Consider the following 24,481-nt stretch of genomic DNA (forward strand, 5'->3'; position numbering starts at 1 on the left):
TGTGTGAAAGGCAGAGAAAGATGACAGTGTCTCTCTCTTATCCAAAATGCTCATCCAAGTTGGAAAGTCACTCTTCAAATCAAGAAAGGACTGGAGTCCAGCTGATCATGATAGCTGAGAGGAGGGAATCATGAGAAAGGACACTAACATTTATTGTGGGACATGCACCTACCAGGCAATGGTTTCCAGATGAAGAAACCAAGTCTCATGCAAGTCAAGTAACTTGTCCAAGGTACACAAGTAGCCATTTGTGATTGAAACCGATGACTGACTCCAAATCCCTTCTACAATCCTACACTCACTCCTGGGCCAAGAATGTGTGAGAATTTAGGATTTGAGCAACCCGGCTTTTCACCCCAGGACCAACCAAATCACCCATGAAACCTGTAAAAAGCTGGAGTTCTATTTTTTTGCCTTATATATAGTGCAGTTCCAAACCAAATTGGGACAATTTTGTACCTTGCACCTTATTAAAACTGGGGCTACACAGCGTGATTGATTTGAGTAGCCTTGACTTAGTAGCATGTTCAGGCTGATTCCTTCTCTCTGGATGAGTCTCTGGGAATTCCTAGAACTGATTCCTTCTCTCTGGATGAGTCTCTGGGAATTCCTAGAACCTGGGGAGAGTAAGGGAGGATCTACAGCCTTCGTTATACACACCAGGGAATCCTTGTTTCGCTGAGAACTTGGTCAAAGCTTTGGTGGTGTCAGCTCCAAAGACAAATCCACAGTTTCCTTGCAGTTACTACGTAAGAGTATCTGAAGAATTGTGGCTGTATCCCAGAATATTTCATAGGAGGCTCCTTCCTTTATGACATCACCAGGCAGGTAGCTAAGGGGACTATTGGAGACACTTGGAGAGCAACAGCCACCTTTGTGGGAGTGCAAGAACAGCAGGTTTTAAAACTGAGGGTAAATATTCAGGCTTCATCAGGACCCTGAATACAAGACAGCCGTTAAAATATGGGCTCTACCCACAGAGGCTCAATCTATCCTATGGTCAAGACAAATAAAGGTGGGTCCAAGGTCGCAGTTTCAGCACAGAAAGGGGCCGAGGTTACTAACACAACCCCTCAGCGAGGACACGAATACGATCTTGCCTCAAGCCAGCGGCGTGGCACGGCCTCCATGATCCCTTCAGCCCATCGAAGATCAGAAGCTGGGCATTCCACCATTCCCCACTTAGCCTCAGAGTACCCTGGATCTATCACCCCCCACTCAGGGCCAGGCCTCTCCGGAGCACCCAGCTGTCGAACCGAGATCCGATCAAAATCTGAAGCATACCGCCATGCCGTCCAGATCCAGCAGAATGTTAGTACATCCAGAGAGCAAGCAGCTAGAAGATGGGGTGAGAGCAAACCAGGGCGTGATATCAATAATCGCTACTCATTAATTCCAGAGGCCAAATCCTCTCGCCGGTTGAGTTTTGTCAACCAGAAGGACAACTTCACAATCTTAGAAGAAGACCCACCCTCCAAGGTCCAGTACCCACAAGGGGTCAGAGTTCCCCATAGGCCTTTGGTTTATCCAAAGGATGAAGCAGTCCAAACTGAACCCACTCGAAAGAGTTTGACTGCTGCTAATATCAGATCTCCAAGGAGACCCTTTAGCCCGGAACGCAGCGGCAGCCGCATCTGTACAGTCTCTCGACCGACCCAGAGACGGACCCCTGGCCAAGAATCTGAAGTGGGCTGTCAAAACTCAATTTACACAGACCCTAAGGCCTTGCATACAAGTATGAACTTGGAATCATCCCTCAGACTCTCCTTCCTTAAAGATTTGGATGGTGGACGCAAAGTTTCTATGCTCCCAGAGCCTGAGTCTATCCGCAAGCATTCTGTCTACACTGAAACCAAGTCCTTCCCAAAGGTCTTAATATCATCAGAAGTGGAGCCCAACATGAAGTCCTCAATCCGAGGAGACAGTGAGGGTGGCCACAAGGTCACCATCTCCCCCGGGGGACAGTCAGCTTCCCGTGTGACATCTCGAGCCATGTCTGAGAGCCCCTGCAAATCTTCCACGTTTGTCACTCCAGAGCCCATCTATAAGCAGCATACCACAAGACCCTCAAAAAGTAATTATGTGTCCTCAGGACCCACACTTAGGCATCCAGAGCCCTCTGGAAAGCCCTCTGTCCATGCAGAACTGGAACTGACCCCTCGGCCCTTACCCCCTCGGTCCTTACCGAGATATGGGCCAGACTCCTCATGGTGGGCCTTACTCAACCCTGAAGTTGAAATGCCCCAAAGCCAGCCAATAACACTTGATTCCGAGCCTAAGTCCCCTTCTCCCGTAGACCCTTCAATGTCCTTTTTTGAAATGGAATCAAGCCCTTTCTGTGAGGATCTCATGTCCCCGAGAGGGAAGCCAAGTCCATCACCACCACCATCACCAAAGGAGTCTCCAAGCCCGGAACCGCTGAGGGAAGTGTCACAGGTCCACAAGCACACCTCCAAACAACCCATTCAAAGGTTTAGTGCTTTCTTCTTGGGTATGTGAAGAAGCAGACTACCCAGGTGCAGCCCCAATTTAGTGAGGTGGGATGCTGGGGTGGGCAAGAAGTTCTCCCTCTGCATTCTGGGCCTCAGAGCTGCCCTCCTTTCAGAGCCAAAGTTAGACCCCTCCTTGAGCCCATTGCTCCATTCCTTCCCCACCAGCTTCTCTGAGCTCCAAGCTAATGACATCGATGACGATGCTTGGGCCAGAGTCAGGCATTGACTCTTCCAGGCAACGCTGCTTAGCCTTTCAATGGAAGGTAGTAGAGAGTGGTTTGCAGGGTGGGAAGCTACTTCCTGAGAGTGAAGATAAAGAACTGAGCTGGTAAAGAGAATAGGGTCCTCAGGTAAATATTCTGGCCACAAAGTGGGCCATAAATGAGCTGGGACTTAGACTTCCAAGGGGGGAGAGGCATTAACAGTGGCACAAAGAGAGGGTGGGGAAAAAGGGAGAGGGAGGGTGGGAATGTGATATTTAGTCTCAGGCTGGAGGAGCTTCTTGGAGACATCAAGGGCTGAGGGCACCTTTGTGTGGAGAAACGTGGAGCTAGAAAGGGAGATGTTAAGCAGTGAGGGGAGGGGGCGTGTATCCCACAGAGAGAAAAAAAGAGCAACAATCTCTGTTACTTTCAGATGTCTCTGAGGAAATGTACAATCGTGTCATCTGGTGGCTAAAAGGTCTGTGCTTTTCCCTCCTGTGGGTCCACTCTGGGGGGCTGGGAGGCAGGAGGACAGTTGGGAGGGTGGCTCTGTATCCGCAGAGCCAGATCTGTTAGGATGGCCCGTGCTGGGATTCTGACTTGAAGGGGCAGAGGAACATCTCATCTTGCCATTAGAGTCATTCCTTTGGGACTTGGAAACTTTTTTCATTCTCAAGAGTCTCCTTTTAATGGGAAGGAGTCACTTTTGGAATGGAGAACGATTTAAGCCCATGGCCTTTCAGATTAGCTGGTCTTTACCTACCATGTGATAAAAAGCAAACATCAAAAGCCCCGTTAACACAAGTGACCTGCTTCATGGTCTCAATCAGGGCTAACTCCAAACTTATTCAGGTTGAGGGGGTATCCCCACGTGTGTCTCTGCTTCCTCAGAACCCTCTTCAAGCCCCCATCCCAGGATCTGGGAGGTACTTATTGGCTGCCGCCCTGGCAGGCTCTCCAGGGATGTCTAGGTGAGGATATCAGTGGGTCCTGCAGCCAGCCAACTTGAGAATCCCCAGGGTCTGACCCCCCTCCTCCCACACTCACTTTGTGCTCTTGACCTCTCTGATAGGAGGGAAGGTGGGAACCAGTCCTAATACAGAGCATCTTAGTGGCAAGGAATTCCTGCTTCAAGCGTTATGGACCAAAACATGCTCCAGCCCTATGAGCACAAGAGAGGCCAGGGCTCTAGATGAGAACGTTCCTAGAGAGGAGAGAGCCCTGGGAATGCAGTCCAGTCCCCACCAGCAGTCCTGCCCCTCAGAGGGAGCAAAGATCCATAAGGGAGAGGTTTTTAGAATTTTATTATTGGGTTTGAGCCCTGTGTCCACTATTTTCTGACTGTGACCTTGGGTAAGTTATTTTACCTCTCCAATCATTAGTTTCCCCATCTGTTATTAGGAACAATGGCTTCCTCTTAAGGTTCCTGCAAGGACTCACCAAGCTATTACACGTAAAGCACTTAGCATGGTGCCTGGCAACAGTGAGCACACAGTAAATGCTAGCCATTGTTATTTGGGCCACTTTGGACTAGGAAGGGATTTGGGCCAGGTTGTGCCCAAGTTCACTGGACATCTTTAGTAAAATTCTCTTTTTCCCCTCCTGTTGGCACTCTCTGAGTTCCATTTGCTGACCCCCTGGGAATGCCTGGCTTCTACTCTCTCCATTATGACAGATGAGGAGGTAAGAACGCCCCTGGGAAGTTACTTCCCGTCTTTCCGTGCTCCCCCTTATCCAGGTGCCTCTCTTACCCTTTAATGGAAGCAGATGTGAAAGGAGACAGACAGAGGTGCTCCCTATGGTTGGGCAGGTTGTTCACTGCACAAGGGCACCTGGCAGAGAAGCAGGGGCTGAAATCTAGCCTGTGTTCCACTTGCCAAGCTGTGCACCTGTGGGGCTGCATCTCCCCAGAGGGGCATTTACATGAAGGTACCAGAGCTAGTTGCAACGCTGGAGAGAAGGAGTAGAGACCTTTTGGCAAACGATGAATCCTGCCAAGTGCTCTGTGGGAAGGCTGTCTGGGAAGCCATAGGCTGGACCCATCCGCTTGGCTCTCCCCTCTCCAGCCTAGGGCACTCCAGAAAGGGGACATTTTTCTGGGTTACACACTATTTGAGTCCTCAACTTGGAAAGGCACAAGGTGAACTCTGCTCTCGGCAGCCCTGTGTCCTGAATTTGGCAAAGCGTGTCCTGATTTCACAGTGCGTTGTTCCTATAAGTACTTTCATTCTTCTTGGTCCATGTTTGATAAGATAGTCCAAGCTCTTTTGCCTTTGTTCTTTGTCTTGCCATATCTCTCCCTTACCCAAAGTCCAGCATGGCCTCTAATGGACTAGCCCAGGATGGACAGTTGACTACAGGTGCAAAAGACAAATGAGATGTGCGTGTGGCAGGGGACAACAGCCAGAACAGCTGCGGGGGATGTGCCAGAAATGCGGCTGCCACCCCCCTCTGCCATGGCTGCTTGTCTAGCCCTGGGCCCTGGGCTCAGCTGTGGGTGGGAACAGCTACTTTTAGAGATTATCTCCATGCAAGACAGTAAATCCTTCTCTCCCTCCTGCCTTTCTCTCTTCCTTCCTTTCTCCTTTTCTCCCTTCCTTCCATAAAGAGTTTTTATTCAGATGCTTAGCACTCTGCTAGGCACTATTGAGGAAACCATTGAAGCCTCGCACACACATTCTTTGGCCTTGAGAAACTTACCATCTGGATGGGGAGATAAGACATATGGGCAGGAAACATTGAAACAACAATATGAAATAGTCCGTGCTCAAATGTTCAAATGAATGCAACAGACTGAATAAGTGCCCTTGGAGGGTCTTAGGAGAGAGGGAGTCAGCAGGGACTTTGTGGGGAGGCGGTCAGGTTACCCACTCCTTCCCAAAGCCGGCGGGGGGGGGGATATCTTAACAGCCAGCCTCTTGTTCACCCCTTGATGCAAACCTATACCTTTGGGAAGGGATTAGTATTTCCCCTCATTCAGGATGTGATGCTTTTGACAGAGCAAGTTCCTCCCTGTTTTCCTCCAGCTTGCCCTCTTTCTTTATGCATCTTGTTTTAGTTTAGGAAGTCAAAAGCCTTGGCAGCAGGACGGCTCCTTCTCAAAATAGCTCTTATCCTGTCTCGATAATTGCAGCTCTCCAGCCTGTTCAGCAGCAGAGCTGCTCCCCAGAAGCTGGGAAGAGAAGACTCCCAGGCAGCGGGGCCTGCTGGTCTTCTCTGGATCTCTGGAAGTGGGTGGCACGGAGGTGGGCCCGGTACTCTCCTCACAGGGTGTGCAAGAGCTAGGCCTTCCTCAGACTGCTCCCTAGGCTGCATGGCCCACAGGCAGTCCCAGGATGAAGACTCTGTGGTGCTGGTGTCCAAGGCCTCTGGTTCCTCTCATCTAGGAATGGTTGACTGTGGAGTCTGGTCCAGATTCCATTCCCGGCAGGAATTCTCTGGTGGCCCAGCCATGGCGCCTGGCTCGTGGATGGCAGCCTGTTTGTTGCTGAGCTTCACAAGCCCTTCTGGGTCCACAGCTGGGGACGCAGCATGATTCAGCCTCCTCCCAGGCGGCCCCTCAAGACCTTTTTGTCTAAGGAGCAGGGTAGACAGATGCTTCTCATCCTTGGTTTGGGACATTAGGGACTGGAGTCTTCCCGGAGGAGGTTATGCTGGACTGAGGGAAACATTCCTGGTGGGTTTTTTTTTTGGTACCAGAACTAGCAGAAGCTCAATAGGAAGGTCCTGAGGGTGCCCTCTGCGGTCAGCGGGGGCTGTCTTCTCACACAACCCTGGGGAATTCCCTGGAATAAAGCAGCTCTTGTTGGGAGGGGCTGCCCTGGTCCCAAGATCCTGTGTCCTCAAGGCACCTAACCTACTCACCCTTAGATGTGCTGTCAGGGGACAAGGTGGTTTACTCCCTGCTCTAACAATTATGCAAGGAATCAACTCTGGAAAACAGGCCAGGAACAAGAGGAGGCTGTTTCAGTGATACCTAAGGCACGCTTCAGTATCCTAAGGGTGACATGTCATTTGTCCCTGGGGGATGGGACGGCCAGCCTCCTCTTGGCTCCTGAGTCACAGGGAAGTTTTGCTCAGGTAGACTAACTTGGCAAGGAAGGACCCAGAGCCTAGGAGCAGCACAGGGAGGCTCCGCATTCCTGGGGATGTTAACAGGATCCTAGGATATGGGCTGTCTGGCGGGAACCCCAGAATCATTTTCCTACCCCCTCATTTTCTCTTGCTTTGTACAGAGGCTCATAGTTGAAAGGGAAGGGGGTTGTTGAAAGGATGGAGCAGAGCTGCTGAAAATGGGGCAGGGCACCTTGGGAGGCTTTTCATAGCAGCCTGACCCTCGCTACCCTGCTGCTTTTCCTGTCAGATGGTACCTTGTTCACTGCAGCTATCGTGGGCAGTCAAGCCCAGAGCAGGATGGGAGGCTGGAGACCTCTGGCCCAGACTTGCTATTTTGGGCACAGGCTAGGTTGACCAACTCATCAGGGTTTGCCCCGGGTGCTCCTGACTTTAACATTGAAAGTCTTGCATCCTGGGAACTCCCTGAGTCCTGAGCAAACCGGGACAGTTGGTCACCCTAGGACAGGTGGTGTGGTATGCCTCAGCAAGAGCCTCTGGAAGCACAGGGCAGGGGGGTAATGTCCTACCTCCACCGGGAGACCTGGGCAGATTGCTCCCTCTGTCCGTGCAATGAGGGCAGGAAAATGCTATGCCTTCCTCCCGAGCTTGATGGCAGAATCCCTTCACTTTTTTGTTCTGCCCAGCATGAGCACACATAGGGAAGAACCAGCCACATCCATTTTGGACTTTCTAGTGTATTTCCAGAAGCTACTTGGTTCCCTGCCTGGAACCCATCTCCAACATTACACATTTCTATCAGAGTAGTTCGGTGCTGTTTAAAGTGGTGGGTTTTTCAGGTAAGAAGAGAGACAGTGGGCCTGAGTAGACTGGGCAGCTTGGCCTCAGAGGGCAGGTGCATACTCAGATGAGAAAGAAAATCTGTAATGCAGAAGCCATCTGACAGCTGCTCAGCCAGAGGAAGGCTGTCCTGAGTGACAGAAATGATCATGTCCCTTCACCCTCCTCTGCTCAGCTGCCTTTGGCCCAGCTGCCACGAGGGGAGAAGCAAGAGACAGCTGCACCTTGGGGGCTGAATGCAGGCCTGGAGGAGGACAGAATGCAAGGCAGCTCCTGAGGGAAGCTCAGACGCTGACACTGTAGATGGGAGGACTGGGTCAGTCAGTCATTTCCTTGGCACACCTACCACCGGCAAAGTCATCTAGCTCCAGGGCTCTCAACAGTGGCTGTGTTGGGGAATTGGGTTCAATAAGTCTGAGACCAAGACCTGTTTTCTAGAGATAGAGTGGTGTCTAGCTGGAGAAGCTGACTCCACAGTTGGTGGCAGCATGGTCATTCCAATGTCACTTTAGACTAAGTCTTCTCTCCCATCCCTCTACACCCATTACACATGCACATGCTCATTCTTCGGAGGGAAGGCATTTGAAATAGTCACAGTTGACAGTTGCTAGTTTGGTGTTGATCATTTCGGTGTTAGCTGAGATAATAGCTGCCATTCATTTTAGTGATTATACCTGAGCTAAGTGTATCGCCTTAGTGAATCTTCACAGCAAACCTATGAGGTAGACTTTTTCTCCCTATTTCACAGATGAAGACACCGAGGCCCAGGGCTTGCTCATCAGTGCCTGGAGCGCTCTAGGGAGCATCTTGCCCCAGGGGTTCATAAACTCTTCTGTGTGGTGTATAAACTCTTTTTCTGTAGTCACATATTCCTGGGAGATAACTTCCTGATATTTCAGTAGCACCGTTAGATATCAAGAATTGTGAGAGGAAAGGTTGTAGTGGGGGTAACATCTGGGTCTCTGCCTTTGAACTGAGAGGCTGGGAGGTCAGCGTGAGCTGGTAAACAGCCAGAATGAAGGGCAGGTTATGGGTCAGCGAAGCCCATAGCCTCAAGGCTTGTCTGTACTCCAGAATCAGAGTGGAAACTAAGCAATGATTCCTCTTGGTCAATCCATATCGATCAGACATCTCTTGGGGGCAGAGGCCTGATCACCCAGGCAGACATCGCGTGACATATTCACTGAGTTGAAGTGAGTAGAGGTTAAAATAGAAAACATACTCCCCATCCTTGAGGGGCTTGTGGTTAATTTGGAGAGAAAAGTATACAGATGGATCACTTGGAAGGAAGTGAATATCAAAGGACAAACAAAGTCCAGGGCAACGAGTCAGCGAAGCTTCCAGCATGGAGGCCCTTGGAGGGTCAACAGCAGGGGGAGACAGACTTTGGCTCAGGTGGTGGTAACTCACCACCCAAAGATTGAAGGGCAGCTGTTAGAGCCAATGAGTTTTTGGCCATGGAAGATATTCGAGCAGAGGCTGGAAGGTCAAGGGAGGGGGAATTGAAGGGAGTCAGACACGCAGGGGGTAGTGGTATTAGGAGGTGTGCAAGTCCCTTCCATCCCTGAGCCTCCTGTGCCCTGTCCTGCCACAGAGAGGACGTTGGAAGGGCCCTCTGGCTGGCTTCTATCACCCTGCTGGCTCTGGAACTGTCCCTTGCTGCGGCCGTTCAGCAGGTGCCAGGAAACACTGTGTTCCCTGACCTTGCTGCCCACATCTCGTGCCTGCCCCAGGATCATGGGACACTGGGGAGCAACAAGGGAAGGAGTGAGGCTTAGGGTATTTTGGTTTCTTGCCTCTGCACAGACCTTGCCGGACAGACTGGCTAAGGTTTCCTTGAAAGACACAAGCCAGTGATAGATAGACGTTTGGCTCCACCAGGGCTCTCTGACTGTATCATCACTGACTCAACACCTCTGGGGCAGGGGTACTATTAGCTCTTGCACCACTTAAGGGAAACTGCTACCGAGAGGCAAATGTGGCCTTTGCTAGTCAGGCAGATCTGAAGTCCTGATTTCCGGTGGTAATTACTCTTTATTCTTGACTTTGGACCTGGGCCCTGGCTTGGCCCAAGTGCAGCATCCTTGTTTGCCATCACTGTGCCATATACCCTTCACCCATGCGTGGGCAGGAAAGATCCAGTGGAGGGGGGGCCAGGAGGTTTTCCGTAAAGACCATATTAGCCTGATCTAAGTAGAGGGGGCCCAGGACAGCAGACTGGGGCCATGGTTGCTGATATGAGTTTCCCAGAAGAATCACCCTCTGTGCAAGGTGTGTGTCGACTCTCCAGACGCTTGGCTTGAATACCCGACCCCAGCAGTGCCCCGGAAATTGTACCCTAGTCAAGGACATCAATGCCTGGTGGGATGTTGAATTTCTTTCTTTCTTTCTTTCTTTCTTCCTTCCTTCTTCCTTCCTTCCTTCCTTCCTTCCTTCCTTCCTTCCTTCCTTCCTTTTCTGCCTGCATGGCTTGCAGGATCTCAGTTCCCCAACCAGGGACTGAACCCAGGCCCCAGCAGTGAAAGCCTGGAATCCTAACCACTAGGCCACCAGGGAACTCCTGGGATGTTGAATTTCAAGAGAGAACAAGAGCTCCAAGAGCTGAGGGGCACTGAAGTAAGGTTGGCCAGACAACCTGCTGGCTGGTGGTGGCACAGAGCACACAGTGATCAGTGACTCACACAAGGGCTGCTATATCTCAGCCCTGCTTCTGACCAAGTGTCAGACTCTACCTGTCCCAATACAGAACATGAGAGCTGGAGTTGAGGGTAGAACAATCCTCTCTCTCAACGGGGGAAACAGAAGCACAGGGAGGGGAAGGGACTTTCAGGCAGTGAGATTGTTGCCAGAGCTGGCATGGGGACTTACTCCCGGGCCAAGTTCTCACAGAGACCCCTGAATTGCTACAGGGCTAGCATGCGGGGCTGTATAGGTAGTGACCCAGAGTCTACCTTAGGCTTTTATTTTGCCCAGCCCATGCTTCAGGTTGGGCCTGTGACCATGAAGACCATGAGTTCCATGGTCCCTTCCTCTTTTGGGGCCTCACTTCCTTCAAAGCAAGCTGGCACCAACATGCCTTAGGAAACACAGGGCTCTCTGGGGTCTGGGCAGCAGGTGCCAGAGCAGAGCTGGGATTCCAGCTGCAGCTGAGGATGAGCTGCTAGCTGAGATGTGTTTGTGTCTACACTTGAGCAGCAGCCAGAACTGGGGGAAGGAGGGACATTATGATTGTGGAAAATAAGCCTTTGTGATAGGGCCTGTCTTCCTTGACATAGGCTTTCTCCCTTGGGCCCAGCACTCACAGTCCAGGCCTTGCAGACTGAAGCAACCAAGAGGTATTCTTTTTTTTTTTTTTAATTTATTTATTTGTTATTTATTTTGGCTGCAGTGGGTCTTAGTTGTGGCACACAGGAACTTTGTTGCGGAATGCGGATTTCTTAGTTGCAGCATGTGGGCTTCTTAGTTGCGGCATGCGAACTCTTACTTGCAGCATGCATGCGGGATCTAGTTCCCCAACCAGGGATCGAACCCGGGCTCCCTGCACTTCTTTAAGCAATGACACCCCTTCTATCCTCCAGCCCACCATTGCCAAATATTCAATAGCAGTCCCATGTTTTCTGAACCTGATCTCACCTGTGGTACCCAGGCCCCCTCCCTCTCTCTGCCGAGTTTTGACAGATCCCAACCAAGACCACTGGGTCACGGATCACACTGAAATAGTGTAGGCAGGCCTCTAGCACTTCTACCAATAGAGGGAGCGGGCCATGCCTGTGGCCTCAGTTCTGTCTAAAAGGTATTCAAGCCAGTCAGTCTGCCCTGGAAGAGGACTCTTGGAAGTCAGGGAGGGGCATGCTGCTGGAAACTTCCACAGAAGCCTGACCAGCTCAGACCTGTATTAGCTCAGGAAATCCCCACCAACTCCCCACCCCCTAAGCATCTATGTTCTCCTAGCTGCTGCTGACCCTTCTGAGCCTCTAATGCCTCTAAAGCTGCTGGGGATTCTGTTCCCACAGCATCTCACCTGCTTGCCCAGCATGGCCTCTCCTGAGGCCCTCACCGCCTTCCACAGCCACAGGCAAGGCTTCACTTCCCCGGAAAGGCCACTCAGCCTCTCCCTTCCATTCTTCCAACAGATGATCCGGGATAACTTATGCAGCAAATCCTCTTTAATCTTTAATGTAGGCTCTTGCACGAAGGGAACCTCCTGTCTCTTCCTCACAGCTTGGCTGGAGGTGGAGATTGTCTGACATTCCACCTTAGGAGGTGTACAGACGGTATGGACAATCAGTAACTTGGACATCACTGGGTTCAATTCCCACAAACCTTGTGGACTCTCCGGGGTAACTGATCGTTTCTCCCCAACCTGTGAGGCAAACCCCCCTCTCCTTCCAAAGGTTTCTTCTCCTGGGGACACCAGGTGGGCCCTTCCTTTTTCTTTGGGGACTGGCTCAAGCCCCCAAGGTGCTGCGCTGCCTGGGCAGGCCACTCTTTAGGGCCTGAGTGAGGAAGAGCCAAGTGACCAGAGAAGCCCTGTCTCGAACGCCTCTCCGCGCTCTGTCTCCGGGGGTCGAGAGCTGCAAAGCCCCACGGCGGGCCGGCCACCCCTTGCCCAGCCTGCGCCGGCTCCCCGCGCCGCGGAGGTGCAGGCCCCGCCCCGGGGCCGCCCCGCCCCGCCCCGCCCCCCGCCGCCGGGCCTCGCCGCCGGGCCCCGCCCCCGGCCGGTCCGCTCTCTGGGCGGCGGGCGGGGGCAGGCGGTGTGGTGAGGTCGGCACGCAGCTCCGGCCGCGGGTCGCTCGGGCGCTGTCCAGGCGGAGCCGGCCCGGCCCGGGCTGCAGCCATGGTAAGGCTGGCGGGCGCGGGGCGGGGCCGGGCGCGCAGGGCCCGCCGCTCCCGGGCGGCTTCGCCGAGACCCGCGGCGCCGCAGTCCAGGCTGTGCGGGGCGGGAGGCGCTGTCGCCTGCCGCGGGCACAGGCAGGCTGGCGGACGGCGCTGCGTCGCTGCTCCCAAGTTTCTTCTTCTGATGCGAGCGGACACGGAGTGGGCCCCGGCCATCGGGGTGCTGCCCCGTTCTTAGACGGAGGGGTGGGTCCGTGCTGGGTGGGGAGGGGGCGCCGGCCGAGACGCGCTGGTGGGCTGGGGTGAGTGAGTCAGGCAGGGGCGGAGGTGAGGGTCCCCACCCTTGCCTAGATCAGCTGTTACCTGGGTGACTCTTCCTCGCCCACCTACCCTAGGCTCAGGGACCAGCACCAACTTCCTTGGAAAACACACACAGGAGGCCCGCAAACACTGCCTGCCTCGCCAAGAGGGATGGTGAGACGTTTGGGCCCTCCCTTCCCACAGCACCATCTGCCCAGGGACCTCAGAGAGAGGGAGGCCCAGCCACCATCCTACCCCGTGGAATCAGCTATATCCCTCTGCCTCTGAGACAGGAACCATGGGGAATCTTCCTCCTGCTGCATCCTCCCCCCTCCCCCCAAACCAGGTCCCTCTGCAGTGATGGAGGGTGGAGGGAACTCATTCCTGCCACCTGCCTGTGGTGGGAGGAGAAACAGTAACCCCAGCCAACCACCCTGAAGACCCCCCAGGTAGGAAGTTTTGATGTTTGGCCGTGAGGGTGTAAGCTCTTTTCCTGCCATCATTGCCAGAGCCTGCCACAAGCACATTATGCTGAGTGTCAGGGCCTCCAGGCCCTATGCCAGCTTCTCCTCCCAGTCTGGAAGCCCCCTAGCCTTTGCCCTCTGCATTGGGAAGCACAGGCTGTTTACAACAGGAGGAGATCCGTGACCAGCCTGTGGGGCAGGATGTTGGCTGTGGGCAGCCTCCAGAGAGGAACTCCCCGGGCCCTGTGGAATCAGAAGCTTCCAGGTCTAGAAAGGCCAGCCTTTTGGGCTCTTCTCTCTCAAGCTGTGTCCAGGCCGAGGCCCAAGTCTTGGCCAGGAAGTCTTGGTGACACTGTGACCTTCCCCAAAGGGGGGTTTCCTGGGAGAGGCCAAGTGGTGCCTGTCTTTATCCCTGCCCCCATCCTTCTCCTCACATGGGGACGGACAGACTGATTGTCCCAGGGATGGAAGCCTGGGGGAGCACTGATTGTTCTTAGTGCCAAGTGTCCCTAGTGCAGGGGCCGAGAGGGGCTTTTTCTGCCACACACTAAGTTCAGTTCAGCTGAGGTCTCGGTGCTTCAGCTTGGCTGAGGCCACCCTGTTCCTCTGTATTTAAAGGCACCCTGTCAGCACCAGAGTCCTCAGCCTCAGGCCCCTGCCTCAAGCCAGCCCAGTCCTTAAGCTGACGGGGTTCATGTCAAGCCAGACTTCTCTATGAGGGTCACTTCGTGAAAGGAGATCAGGCATCCAGCTGCTTCAGAGATCAGTGGGGAGAGCTCCCCAGCCCAGGAGCCCCAGGGGTTTTGAATTGGCATGCAAAAAGAAGGACTTGGCTAACATGAATAACCATCCTGTGACTTGAGATGTACCTTCTCTCCCCAGGTTCAAAGCAGCTTGAGGTATCTGTCATCTGGGAGTGCTTTCTTTCCCCAGCCTTCCTGGGAGGCAAGGAAGTGCCATTCACAATTGGACATTAGGGCCCTGAAATTAAGATACTATTCAAAATCACAAAGGGTATTTCTAGCCAAACCAGAAACACTGGCCTCCTGACTCCTAGTCAAGTGCTCCATCTGCTCCCAGTTAGGTCCCTCAGTTTGTCTCCCACCTAATCGGCAACTTGGAAGCCTCTGGGATCCCAGCCTCTCCTTGACCTGAACTCATGCCCCTCAGAGACCAAGTGTTAGCAGCTCCCCTGCTGACTCTCTGAAAGTGATGGGGTGATGAAAGTGATACAGGTCCCCATGAGTCAGAGGTCAGGTATCCTAGGATGGAAGGAATCCCTGCAGCAAAGGCCTCTCTGTGGCTGGGACTCTCTGCAGGGAAATCTAGGGGCGGATTTCTGAAGGCACTGAGAGAACACAGAGGGACACTGGGAAGAAAAGTGGGGCCATTCCTAAGAGCACATAACACCCAGGGGATTATAGGACACCCCACACTACTTCAGCACTGCTTGAAGTTAAGGTGAAAGAGATTGGAATCCTTTGGGACTGGAGTCTCCTGGGTAGCTGCCCCACGTACTGATGGACCAGGTCACCTTGGGGACAGGTCTCAACCCTCTGACAGGCCTCAGTGTCCTTGGGGGTTACAGGAGAGGCCAAGTGGATCGAGAGCCTGTGTTGCAGACAGACTTGGGAGGCTGGTGCTGTGCCCATCGGGGTAGGCAGCGGGCAGGCATCACGGAGCAGCCAATCAGAGCAGGAGGGGACTGCAGAAAAAACGAGTGATCCTGCTGCAGCTGAGCTGTCCTTGGAGGGTGGGAGCCACGGGAAGGGAGGAGGAGGGGTTGGGGAAGGACATTCCACAGGCTTTTTTGGCCCCTGACAGACACAGGGGGGTCAGAGAGAAAGGGAAAGGAGCAAGTCAGGACGCTGGATTCCAACAAGAGCATCGAGACCAGGCTGTTTCTGTGTGTGAGGAACTTTTCTTGGGAGATAAAATTAGACCTAGAGCTTGCTGACAGGGAGTCTGAAGCGTGGGACATGGACCGTTCACTGGGATGGCAAGGCAGTTCTGTCCCTGAGGACAGAACTGAAGCTGGGGTAAGGTGCTGCTCTGGGAGATGGGTGGACCCGCCCTGTCTTCCCCCCTGCATTGTCTGGAATTGGGGCTCAAAGTCAGAAAATGATTTGGTCACTGGCGGAGCCGGGGGCAGGGAAGGACAGACAGGAGGTGAGGCCCCTCGTGTCCTAACTCCTTGTCTAGAGCCCCTGTGGGCCCCTCCGTGCTGATGAGCAGCTCCCTGGCATGGAGAGTGGTACTGGGTTCCTGGCGACTCTACTTGAAGATTGCAAGGGCTGGGGGTCTCCATCAGTGCCTTCCTTTCTCCCTTCCTTGCAGCCCCGCCGCTCAGTGCCCCTGGGGAAACCAGGCGGAGTGCAGTCCTCTCTCTCCCACCCTCAGCCTGACCCCCAGACCGACTGCTGCGTCACTGTGGGGTTGTGCAGAGGGGCAGGATTTCCCTGAATTCCCCAGACTCTTCAGCTGCCACCCCCAGCCCCATCCCTTCTCTGTTGCCATATAATTAATCGTCCAAGCTGGGACACTTTGCAGAGTGAAAAGGGGCAGTTATGCCAGAACAACAAACATAAACTGGGATGTGTGGTCACCCCACCGGCCCCCACAAATACTGTGGGTAAGAAAAAGCCTGTTGGGTCAGGCTTGCCTCAGGACTGTCTCTTCTGGCCACTTGGCCCCTACCTGCTGTTTCCAGTTTCCGTCTAAAAGGCCCCTTTTCCTGTCTAGGCAAGCCCTGGAGACTACGGCTATAAGCAGGTATGGGGACGTGAGAGGCGACAGCCTGGAAGTAGCTCCTAGGGGACTTTCCCCTCTAGCCTCCCCCTCTAGTCCCTTCCCTCTGCATAAACCTGGCGGTGTGACTGCATCCCTCAGTTCTTCGCTTTGTAAAACGGGGGCCTGCAGGAAGACCGCGGCCGTGTTATCTCCCCTCACCCTGGCTGGGACTCCACAGTGGTCTGGGGTAGCCCCCGCTGGCTTGGCTGATTCCCAGAGGGTGAGTCAGCCTGTGAAGCCGGCCCTTGTCCGTTGTCTGGGGGAGGCACGTGGGTTTTGTGAGCCCGAGCTGAGCCCAGCACCGCCAGGCACTCCGCAAAGGGGGCTGGCCCCAAAGGAGAGAGAGGAAGCTTTAGGGTCTGGAGCTGAGGGTCAGAGTGGGGGGGGGGGGGGACAGTGACCTGCCTTCCCAGCTGGAGATGGAGTGGAGCAGGTCTCCACAGAGGAGCCAGCCCCTCGCTGCCTACCACCCGTGCGGTTCACAGTTGAGACCAGACCCCCTCCTGCACTGCAGGCTAAAGCCTATCTCTGGGCACAGGGGGCAAGGGCCAGCTGCGGGTGCTTCCCCCATACATCCCTCACCGTTGGGGGCTGTCAGAAGTGTCCTGCCGTCCTCCCTCACCTGGTCCCTCCCAGCTCCCCTTCACCCACACTCAGCATCCACTGGCAGGTTTCCCCTTCGCTCCTGGGGCCCAGGCTCAGGCTCTGTGTGGCCCAGTGTCTGGAATAAGGGGGGTCAGGTCAGCTGTACTGAGTTCTGGGCAGTGAGTCCTGGGGAGTGAGCACCTCCAGTAGAGTCCGCACCTCAGTCCCAGAGCTCAGCGCCTGCAGTGACAGGAGGCGAAGAGACCCTTGATTTGCCTGGGGCTGGGAGCTCCCTTCTCCCCTCCCTCGCTCCCTCCTGCCCCTACCCCATTCTGGCTGTCTGCACTCTCCTTGAGTCCTGAGCCACAGTCTCCTCTCAGCTCTGATGCCTCTGTCCGCTCCCGCTCATTCAGCCTGACTTCCTGGCCTTTGGGGCAGTCCCTGGTCCTGGCTTGGAAGGGCAGCCTCAACAAGCGCCCTGCTGAGAGGGACCATTGGGACTGGAGCTACTCAGTTCCCAAACTGGAGCAGTTTGCAAGGGCTCTGGGGGCTGCCCAGGGCTGCTGCTGGACCCCAGGGCCTTTCCTGACGTCTTGGACCCTTGCACCAGGGAGGCATGTGAGCAGTTGCGGGAGGGATGGTGAGCGCTTCCTCTGGCTTGGCCGCCTGTGCAGTTTCTTTCCCTTGTAACCATAAGTGCTTTCCTTTCTCCCTCTCGCCTTCTCCTGTCTTCCTCCTTCATTCTTCCCTTCCTGCCACCTGCCGGCCTACCTCCCCCCACCCCGAACCCTCAGATCAAGCGCTTTCTGGAGGACGCGGATGATGCAGAACTGAACAAGTTCGTGAAGGATTTCCCAGGAAGCGAGACCTACCACCAACCAGAGGCCAAGACCTGGGTGTCCAGGCCCCAAATCCTGGAGCCGAGGCCCCAGGCCTCGGACCTCTGCCAGGATGACCTGGAGTTCAGACCCCCTTCGTGGCCCCAGCCCTCTGACAGCCAGCAGTACATCTCTGCCTCAGCCCCTCTCAGCCCCTCAGCCCGGCCCCGCAGCCCGTGGGGCAAGCTCGATCCCTATGACTCCTCTGAGGTAGAGCGTCCAGCCCTGCCTTTGCCTCTCAGTGGGCTGGTGCAGGAGGACCCAGGGAGGGAGGAGAGGGAGCCCGAGCGTGTGTGTACGTGCACGTGTGTGTGTGTGCGTGCGCACGCATGTGCGTGCTGAGCTGGAGCCCCTCTCTGTCCTGTGTTGGCCCCAACTCTGTGGTGTCACCCCCCAGGTATGTTGGAAACTGACAATACCAGCAGGGACGGGAGCCCAGCTGGTAGCCCCAGGTGGGGCCTCAAAGGAGGCTGACTCTGCTCTTTAAGGCTGGCGTTGGGTCCTGGGGTTCTTCTGCCTATACCCTGATGCACTCTGCCTTCTCGTCCACTAGGATGACAAGGAGTATGTGGGCTTCGCGACCCTTCCCAATCAAGTCCACCGAAAGTCCGTGAAGAAAGGCTTTGACTTTACCCTCATGGTGGCAGGTAGAGGAGGGGTGGGGCAGGGCAGGGCTGGGCAAGAGGTGTCTCAAGTGGGGATGGTCTATATGTGGGGAGTGGGCATGGGTAGGGCAGGAGAAAGCCAGGGGCTGTGCCTTTTTGCAAAATAGCTGTGAGTCGCGGGTGGCCAAAAGTATGTATATGTTGCAGGAGAGGGGGTGGTGACAAGGTACAAAGAATATTTAACCCTCAGCTTTCTAGTAGTTGCCTTTCTCTGTGTGACCTTGGGCAATCTCTTATCCTCTCTGGGCCTCATCCAAATGAGAAGGCTGGACGAGCTCTTCCAGCTCTGCTGTAGTTTAGTCTCTTCCCAATTAGATGAGAGAGCGGCTGCCCCCGCAACCCCGCCACCTTGGTCCGGCGGGGTTGCCTCTTGGTTACAGATCTGATTTGGTGCCTCTGTCCTCTCTCCCCTGTCAGGAGAGTCTGGTCTGGGGAAATCCACTCTCGTCAATAGCCTCTTCCTCACTGATCTGTACCGGGACCGGAAACTCCTCAGTGCTGAAGGTGAGGAAAGGAGAGGAGCGTGGAGACAGGCAGGCAGAGCTGACTTGGGAAATCGAACTGACTGCAGGCTCTGAGGGATGGGACCTTCCCCAGCACGCAGGAAGCCATGGCTTCCTAGAGAGACTGCTGGCATCTCTCTGTAGGCCTATTTGGCCTGGAAGCCCACCAGCCGGCTCCCTAAAGATTTGGGTGCCGAAGCAGGGCAGGGACCAGAGTCCTGCTCTTGGAGTGAGTCTCTGACCCCCAAAGGATTCCAGGAATCCGAGAAAAGAGCCGGGAGCAGAGAAGAGGCTGGGGCCAGAGCCAACAGCCACCGGCATTTCCTGTGTTGGGAAATGTGCTCCTTGCTGGTTCCCAGAGAACAGGCCCCCAGGCAGCCCCCGGGGGCGGGAAGGGGGGCAGTGTGGGTGAGGCAGTCTGGGCAGCACTGGCTGGGGTGGGTGGTGTGTCCTGACTGGGCAGGCCCTTGCCCTTGCCCTGGCCTCAGTTTCCCCCTTCTCCAGAGCGGATCATGCAAACAGTGGAGATCACTAAACATGCAGTGGACATAGAAGAGAAGGGTGTGAAGCTGCGGCTCACCATTGTGGACACACCGGGTTTTGGGGATGCGGTCAACAACACAGAGTGGTATGTCTGACCAAGCACAGCCCCTGCCCCGACCCCCACCAACTCCGTACACACACACAAGGGCGCACATAGGCTCAGACACACCCACAATTGTCAAGAAGAAGGGGTTTGTGCCCTCGAGCGTGCCACTGCCCTTTACCGGACAGCTGTCTCTGTAAAGTGAGAGGGAAGGCCTTGGAACAGATGATCTCTAATGTTCCGTTGATTTGACCCACAATTCTAGAATGGGGTTGAGGACACAGATAGGAAAGAAGAGCCTCAAGAAAGCAAACACATGTGAAAACGTGTAGCACAGTGCCTGACACATAGTAGGTGGTCAGTAGTTGTCACCCTCCCTCCTTCCATTCCTTTCACCAGCAACATTTTAGGTGTTACAAGCAAGTTATTAAAGACGTGAGAGTGCGTGGAGGGAGGGGTGAGGGGAGAAATAAGAGGCAAAGGGAGAGCATGGGTGGAACTTTGTTTAAACTCCCGGGACCCTCTAGGCCACCTGCCAAAATAAAAGGTGGCTTACCAGCCCCACCGCAATCATCCCTGACATTTTTTTCAGGAACTAGAAGGATGCTTAGATAATGGTCAGTCAAACAGACCTGAGTAGATGAGGAGGAGAATGGGTGATAAGGACAGGAGAAATGGTGATGCCTTTGATGAGGGAGTTAGGCAGGGTGGTGCTGAGACACCTAGACTGAGAGTTCAGATCTTGATGCAGCATTTAGGAACTGCGTGATCTTGAGCAAATGACCACATTCCCATTTCTTCAACTGAAAAATGCTGGCCTTACCACCTCACCCAGTTGATCTGAAAATCAACCCAGAAAGATGCATGTGAATATGCATTAAAAACATACAGTTTTGGGATTCCCTGGTGGCGCAGTGGTTGAGAGTCCGCCTGCCGATGCAGGGGACGCGGGTTCGTGCCCCGGTCTGGGAAGATCCCACATGCCGCGGAGCGGCTGGGCCCGTGAGCCATGGCCGCTGAGCCTGCGCGTCCGGAGCCTGTGCTCCACAACGGGAGAGGCCACAGCAGTGAGAGGCCCGCGTACCGCAAAAACAACAACAACAACAAAAAAGCATACAGTTTTTACAGGGCTGTGTACATTATACTCATGAATATTAAGATGATAATTTCAGGATCAGTGAAACATAAAAGTGTGGGGTCCCCTGTTCGAAATGATTAAGAATTTCAGCATGGCCACAGCAGAGAATAAACCAAACGTGGGCCTCTCTGAGCGCAGGGTTCCGGTATGACTGCACGGGTCACACGCCCAGGAAGCTGACCCTGGATAATTGCCTCACAGACTGATCAGACCCTTACGGACCTTTCTGTGCTCTGAACCACTATCCCCTCCATTTGTGCTTGATCATCACAACATGTGACTTTCGGCTCAGCACATTGGTTCATCTTCAACTTCATGATCTAAGCCTTGAGGGGAGGGCCACTTCTTATATTCTTGCCACACACTGTGCTGGTACATGGTGCATGGTCTCTGTAAATAGTCCTGCTGGATTGAGGTGGTCTCCAGTCATCACCACCCTTCCGGATCGGGGACTACGTCTCAGCAAACTGGGCTTGCCCTGAAACTCGAGCCCCAACCAGCACCTGCCTCCTACTGTAGCAAGTATCATTCCCTCCTTCAATCAGTCTACTTACCTCCTCTTGCCTTTCATAATAATAATAATTTCACCTGCCTGGCACCTCACAGTTTGCAGGGCACCACCACGTGTTCTCATTTAGTGAAGCAGCAGATGAGGTGTCCAGCCTGTGCTGGACATTTTAAGGGATGCAGAACAAGTGTAAATAATCCTTGTCACTGGGAGGCTTACAGTCTAGTGGCAATGGGAGTGGGGGAGTGGGGGGCGCAGCAGGTCTCTAACGTGTCAATCAGGTAAAAACTTAGCTTAGTAAGTGGGTTGGGCATTGTGGTGGCAGACACACTGAACTAGGAGTCAGAAGGCCAGGAGCCTGAGTGGGTAGAGAGTTTGCTAGCTGAAGTGATCTGGATTAAGTCTCTTCGCAGCTCTGGATTTAGCTTCTTCACGTATAAAATGAGAATAATGATGCTCATAATGGCCACCCATCAGGGCACCTATCAGTGAGGATGAAACTCAAGAACAGAAGAGCAAGAGACTTGAAAATTGAGGTTGTTGAATATATATATATATATATATATATATATAAAACCTCTGTGTGTGGTGACGGGAAGGGGAGAGCAGTGTGCATTGCTATAGTCACAGGACCCTTCATGGGAGAGATGGTTCTTGGATATGGCTTTGAAGGATGGAGTGGGCTTGGAGAGGTGGAGGAGAGGATGGAACCACACGAACAAAGGCTCTGAGGCTGAACTGCGACCTGACTTAGGGCTGCCCTGGCCTCCAGTTGGTTTTCACCTGCCGGCACCTTGCTAGTCTTATTGCTTTCTTTGGTCATCTGGGCTCTTTTCCTTTCATCAAGCTAGTATTTATTGACCTCTGTCTGTGTGCTTAGTCTGATTTTCTGTCAGGGTGTTTGAGATGCACCCCTGACCCACCCAGGTACCTCCCCGATGATGTAATCAAGCAAGTCGGGGAATAGCAAAGTCTTGAAAAGACTGCTCGGGGCGTGGGCTCCTTGCAGGCCCAGAGCTCACTAGGCAGCCCTCACTTCCAGTTTCTCTGCTTGTCTGTCCCTGCCCCAGCTGGAAGCCTGTGGCAGAATACATCGACCAGCAGTTTGAGCAGTATTTCCGAGATGAGAGTGGCCTGAACCGCAAGAACATCCAAGACAACAGGGTGCACTGCTGCCTGTACTTCATCTCGCCCTTCGGCCACGGGTATGGTCTGAGCCTGAGGCTCCTGGCATCACCGGGTGTTGCCAAGGGAACAGGCCAAGAGCACCAGGGGCAGGGCTGCCACTAGCAGGTGGTCACAGTTTCCTGTTCCCCAGGCTCCGGCCACTGGATGTTGAATTTATGAAGGCCCTGCATCAGCGGGTCAACATCGTGCCTATCTTGGCAAAGGCGGACACACTGACACCTCCGGAAGTGGAGCGCAAGAAACGCAAAGTGAGGGAAGCTGGTGGGGGAGGGGAGCAGGTGGGCTTCTGGAAAGGATGGGGTCCCCAGAACTATGGGCCCCTCATGTGTTTGCCAGATCCGGGAGGAGATTGAGCACTTTGGAATCAAGGTCTACCAGTTCCCAGACTGTGACTCTGACGAGGATGAGGACTTCAAATTACAGGACCAAGCCCTGAAGGTGGGGCCACCCCAGGGCATCCCTTTCCCATCTTGTTTCTTCTGGGCAGAAAAGAGAAGTAGAATTCTATATAAGGGTGGGCTATTGGGGTGGAAGAGGACCCTGGTTTCCTAGCATGAACCAGAGAAGATGAAGATAAAGGTGGAAAGGAACAGGTGAGAATGGCGGTGTTGACAGACACCCCTAACTTCTTCCAGGAAAGCATCCCATTTGCTGTAATTGGCAGCAACACTGTGGTAGAGGCCAGAGGGCGGCGAGTTCGGGGCCGGCTCTACCCCTGGGGCATTGTGGAAGGTAAAGCAATGAGCTTGTGACCAGGGTATCTCCTTGCCCTCAATGGTTCTCCTGTACCCATGCGCCTGGCTGACCCCTAGCCTTGCTGTGCAGTGGAAAACCCAGGGCACTGCGACTTTGTGAAGCTGCGGACAATGCTGGTGCGTACTCACATGCAGGACCTGAAGGACGTGACCCGGGAGACACATTATGAGAACTACCGGGCACAGTGCATCCAGAGCATGACCCGCCTGGTGGTGAAAGAACGGAATCGCAAGTATGGCCAAAGGCCAGGACAGAGCTGGCAGGGGTGGGGTTTGGGACACAGCCTTGGGTGAGACAAAGCCCTTCCTTTGTTCTATAGGCTCTGGGCTCAATCCAAGCGGGTGCTGGGGTCTCCCTAGCCTTACCAACCCCCCTTTCCCCTCCCCTTCAGCAAACTGACTCGAGAGAGTGGTACCGACTTCCCCATTCCTGCTGTCCCATCAGTGGCAGATCCAGAAACCGAGAGGCTGATCCGAGAGAAAGATGAGGAGGTGAGAGTTAGGTGGGGCAGTAGGGGTTGCCAGCCTGAGAGGACCCCTGCTTAATCACAACCCTCAGTATCTCTTGGTTTGGGAATAGGAATATCCCTGGCCCTGGTACATATCTGGATCCTGGATTGGTGGCTTAGTGGTTCTACCCAGAGACTCCATCACACCTTGGGGCTACCAAGGCCCTGGCTGAAGGGATTAGAGGTTGGGGGCACCTCTCTAAATCTATAGGACTCTCTGAAAGGCCCCACTTTGATTCATGTGCCTGTTCCAGCTGCGACGGATGCAGGAGATGCTGCACAAAATCCAAAGACAGATGAAGGAGACCCATTAGCTGGCTTTCAGCCTTGAATATTTAAACGCCGCCTCTTCGTCCTGCCTATGCCAGCCCCTCCCAGCACCAGCTCTGCTCAGGCCCCTGCAGCTACTGCCACTTCGCCTTACATCCCTGCTGCCTCCCCAGAGACTCAGAGGAAATAAAGTTTAACAAATCTGTAGGTGGCTTCTGGTGTCACTGTCTGTATCTTTATAAATTTATTTATTTTATTTATTTTTGGCTGCATTGGGTCTTCGTTGCTGTGCACGGGCTTTCTCTAGTTGCGGCGAGTGGGGGCTACCCTTCGTTGCGGTGCACGGGCTTCTCATTGCAGTGGCTTCTCTTGTTGTGGAGCACAGGCTCTAGGCACGCGGGCTTCAGTAGTTGTGGCATGGGGGCTCAGTAGTTGTGGCTCGTGGGCTCTAAAGTGCAGGCTCAGTAGTTGTGGCGCACTGGCCTGGTTGCTTCACGGCATGTGGGATCTTCCCGGACCAGGACTCGAACCCGTGTCCCCTGCATTGGCAGGCAGATTCTTAACCACTGTGCCACCAGCGAAGCCCACTGTCTGTATCTTTACCATCTCAGGGAAACCAAGAAGATCCTAGGACCCCGTTTTGAAAGGTTGCTGGAGGAGGGTGCTGGCTTCTGACTTTTAGTAGGGAAGGGAGAGTGGGGAAAACTTTCCCCTCTCATGACAGGGTTCAGTCCGTGCCCAGAATCCAGCCTGGCCTGTCCATCCTCCTGACTGTATCTCTCCTGCCTCTGTTATATGGAGCCCCTCTCATCTTTATCACATACAGTACTGACAACCCCATAGAAGTTTAGGTTTTGATATCTCCCCCGAGAAAACATCGCATTAATTGCATGCAGC

At 54.0% G+C, this 24,481-nt stretch overlaps 1 protein-coding gene across 7 annotated transcripts; it reads left to right on the top strand.

Annotated features, from left to right (window-relative positions):
• Positions 1–961: 961 nt before the first annotated feature.
• On the top strand, positions 962–23,791 carry SEPTIN4 (septin 4). Of its 7 annotated transcripts, XM_012533726.3 has the most exons (14): positions 962–2,491; positions 3,129–3,173; positions 4,371–4,378; positions 17,379–17,672; positions 18,016–18,109; positions 18,545–18,631; positions 19,135–19,258; positions 21,933–22,067; positions 22,181–22,298; positions 22,387–22,488; positions 22,686–22,782; positions 22,876–23,038; positions 23,198–23,297; positions 23,569–23,788. In XM_012533726.3, the coding sequence occupies exons 1-14, from the start codon at positions 964–966 to the stop codon at positions 23,626–23,628; spliced, it is 2,955 nt and encodes a 984-aa protein (XP_012389180.3). In that variant the 5' UTR covers positions 962–963; the 3' UTR covers positions 23,629–23,788. The 7 variants fall into 7 exon arrangements, with proteins under 7 accessions (XP_012389180.3, XP_004271812.1, XP_033287592.1 ...); XM_049702333.1 differs by lacking the exons at positions 962–2,491; positions 3,129–3,173; positions 4,371–4,378 and adding exons at positions 12,363–12,449; positions 15,952–15,981; XM_033431700.2 differs by lacking the exons at positions 962–2,491; positions 3,129–3,173; positions 4,371–4,378 and adding exons at positions 12,789–15,248; positions 15,952–15,981 and having other exon boundaries at positions 23,569–23,791.
• Positions 23,792–24,481: the final 690 nt, after the last annotated feature.

Source organism: Orcinus orca, chromosome 19 (genome assembly GCF_937001465.1).
Source record: "Orcinus orca chromosome 19, mOrcOrc1.1, whole genome shotgun sequence".
Taxonomy (NCBI): Eukaryota; Metazoa; Chordata; class Mammalia; order Artiodactyla; family Delphinidae; genus Orcinus; species Orcinus orca.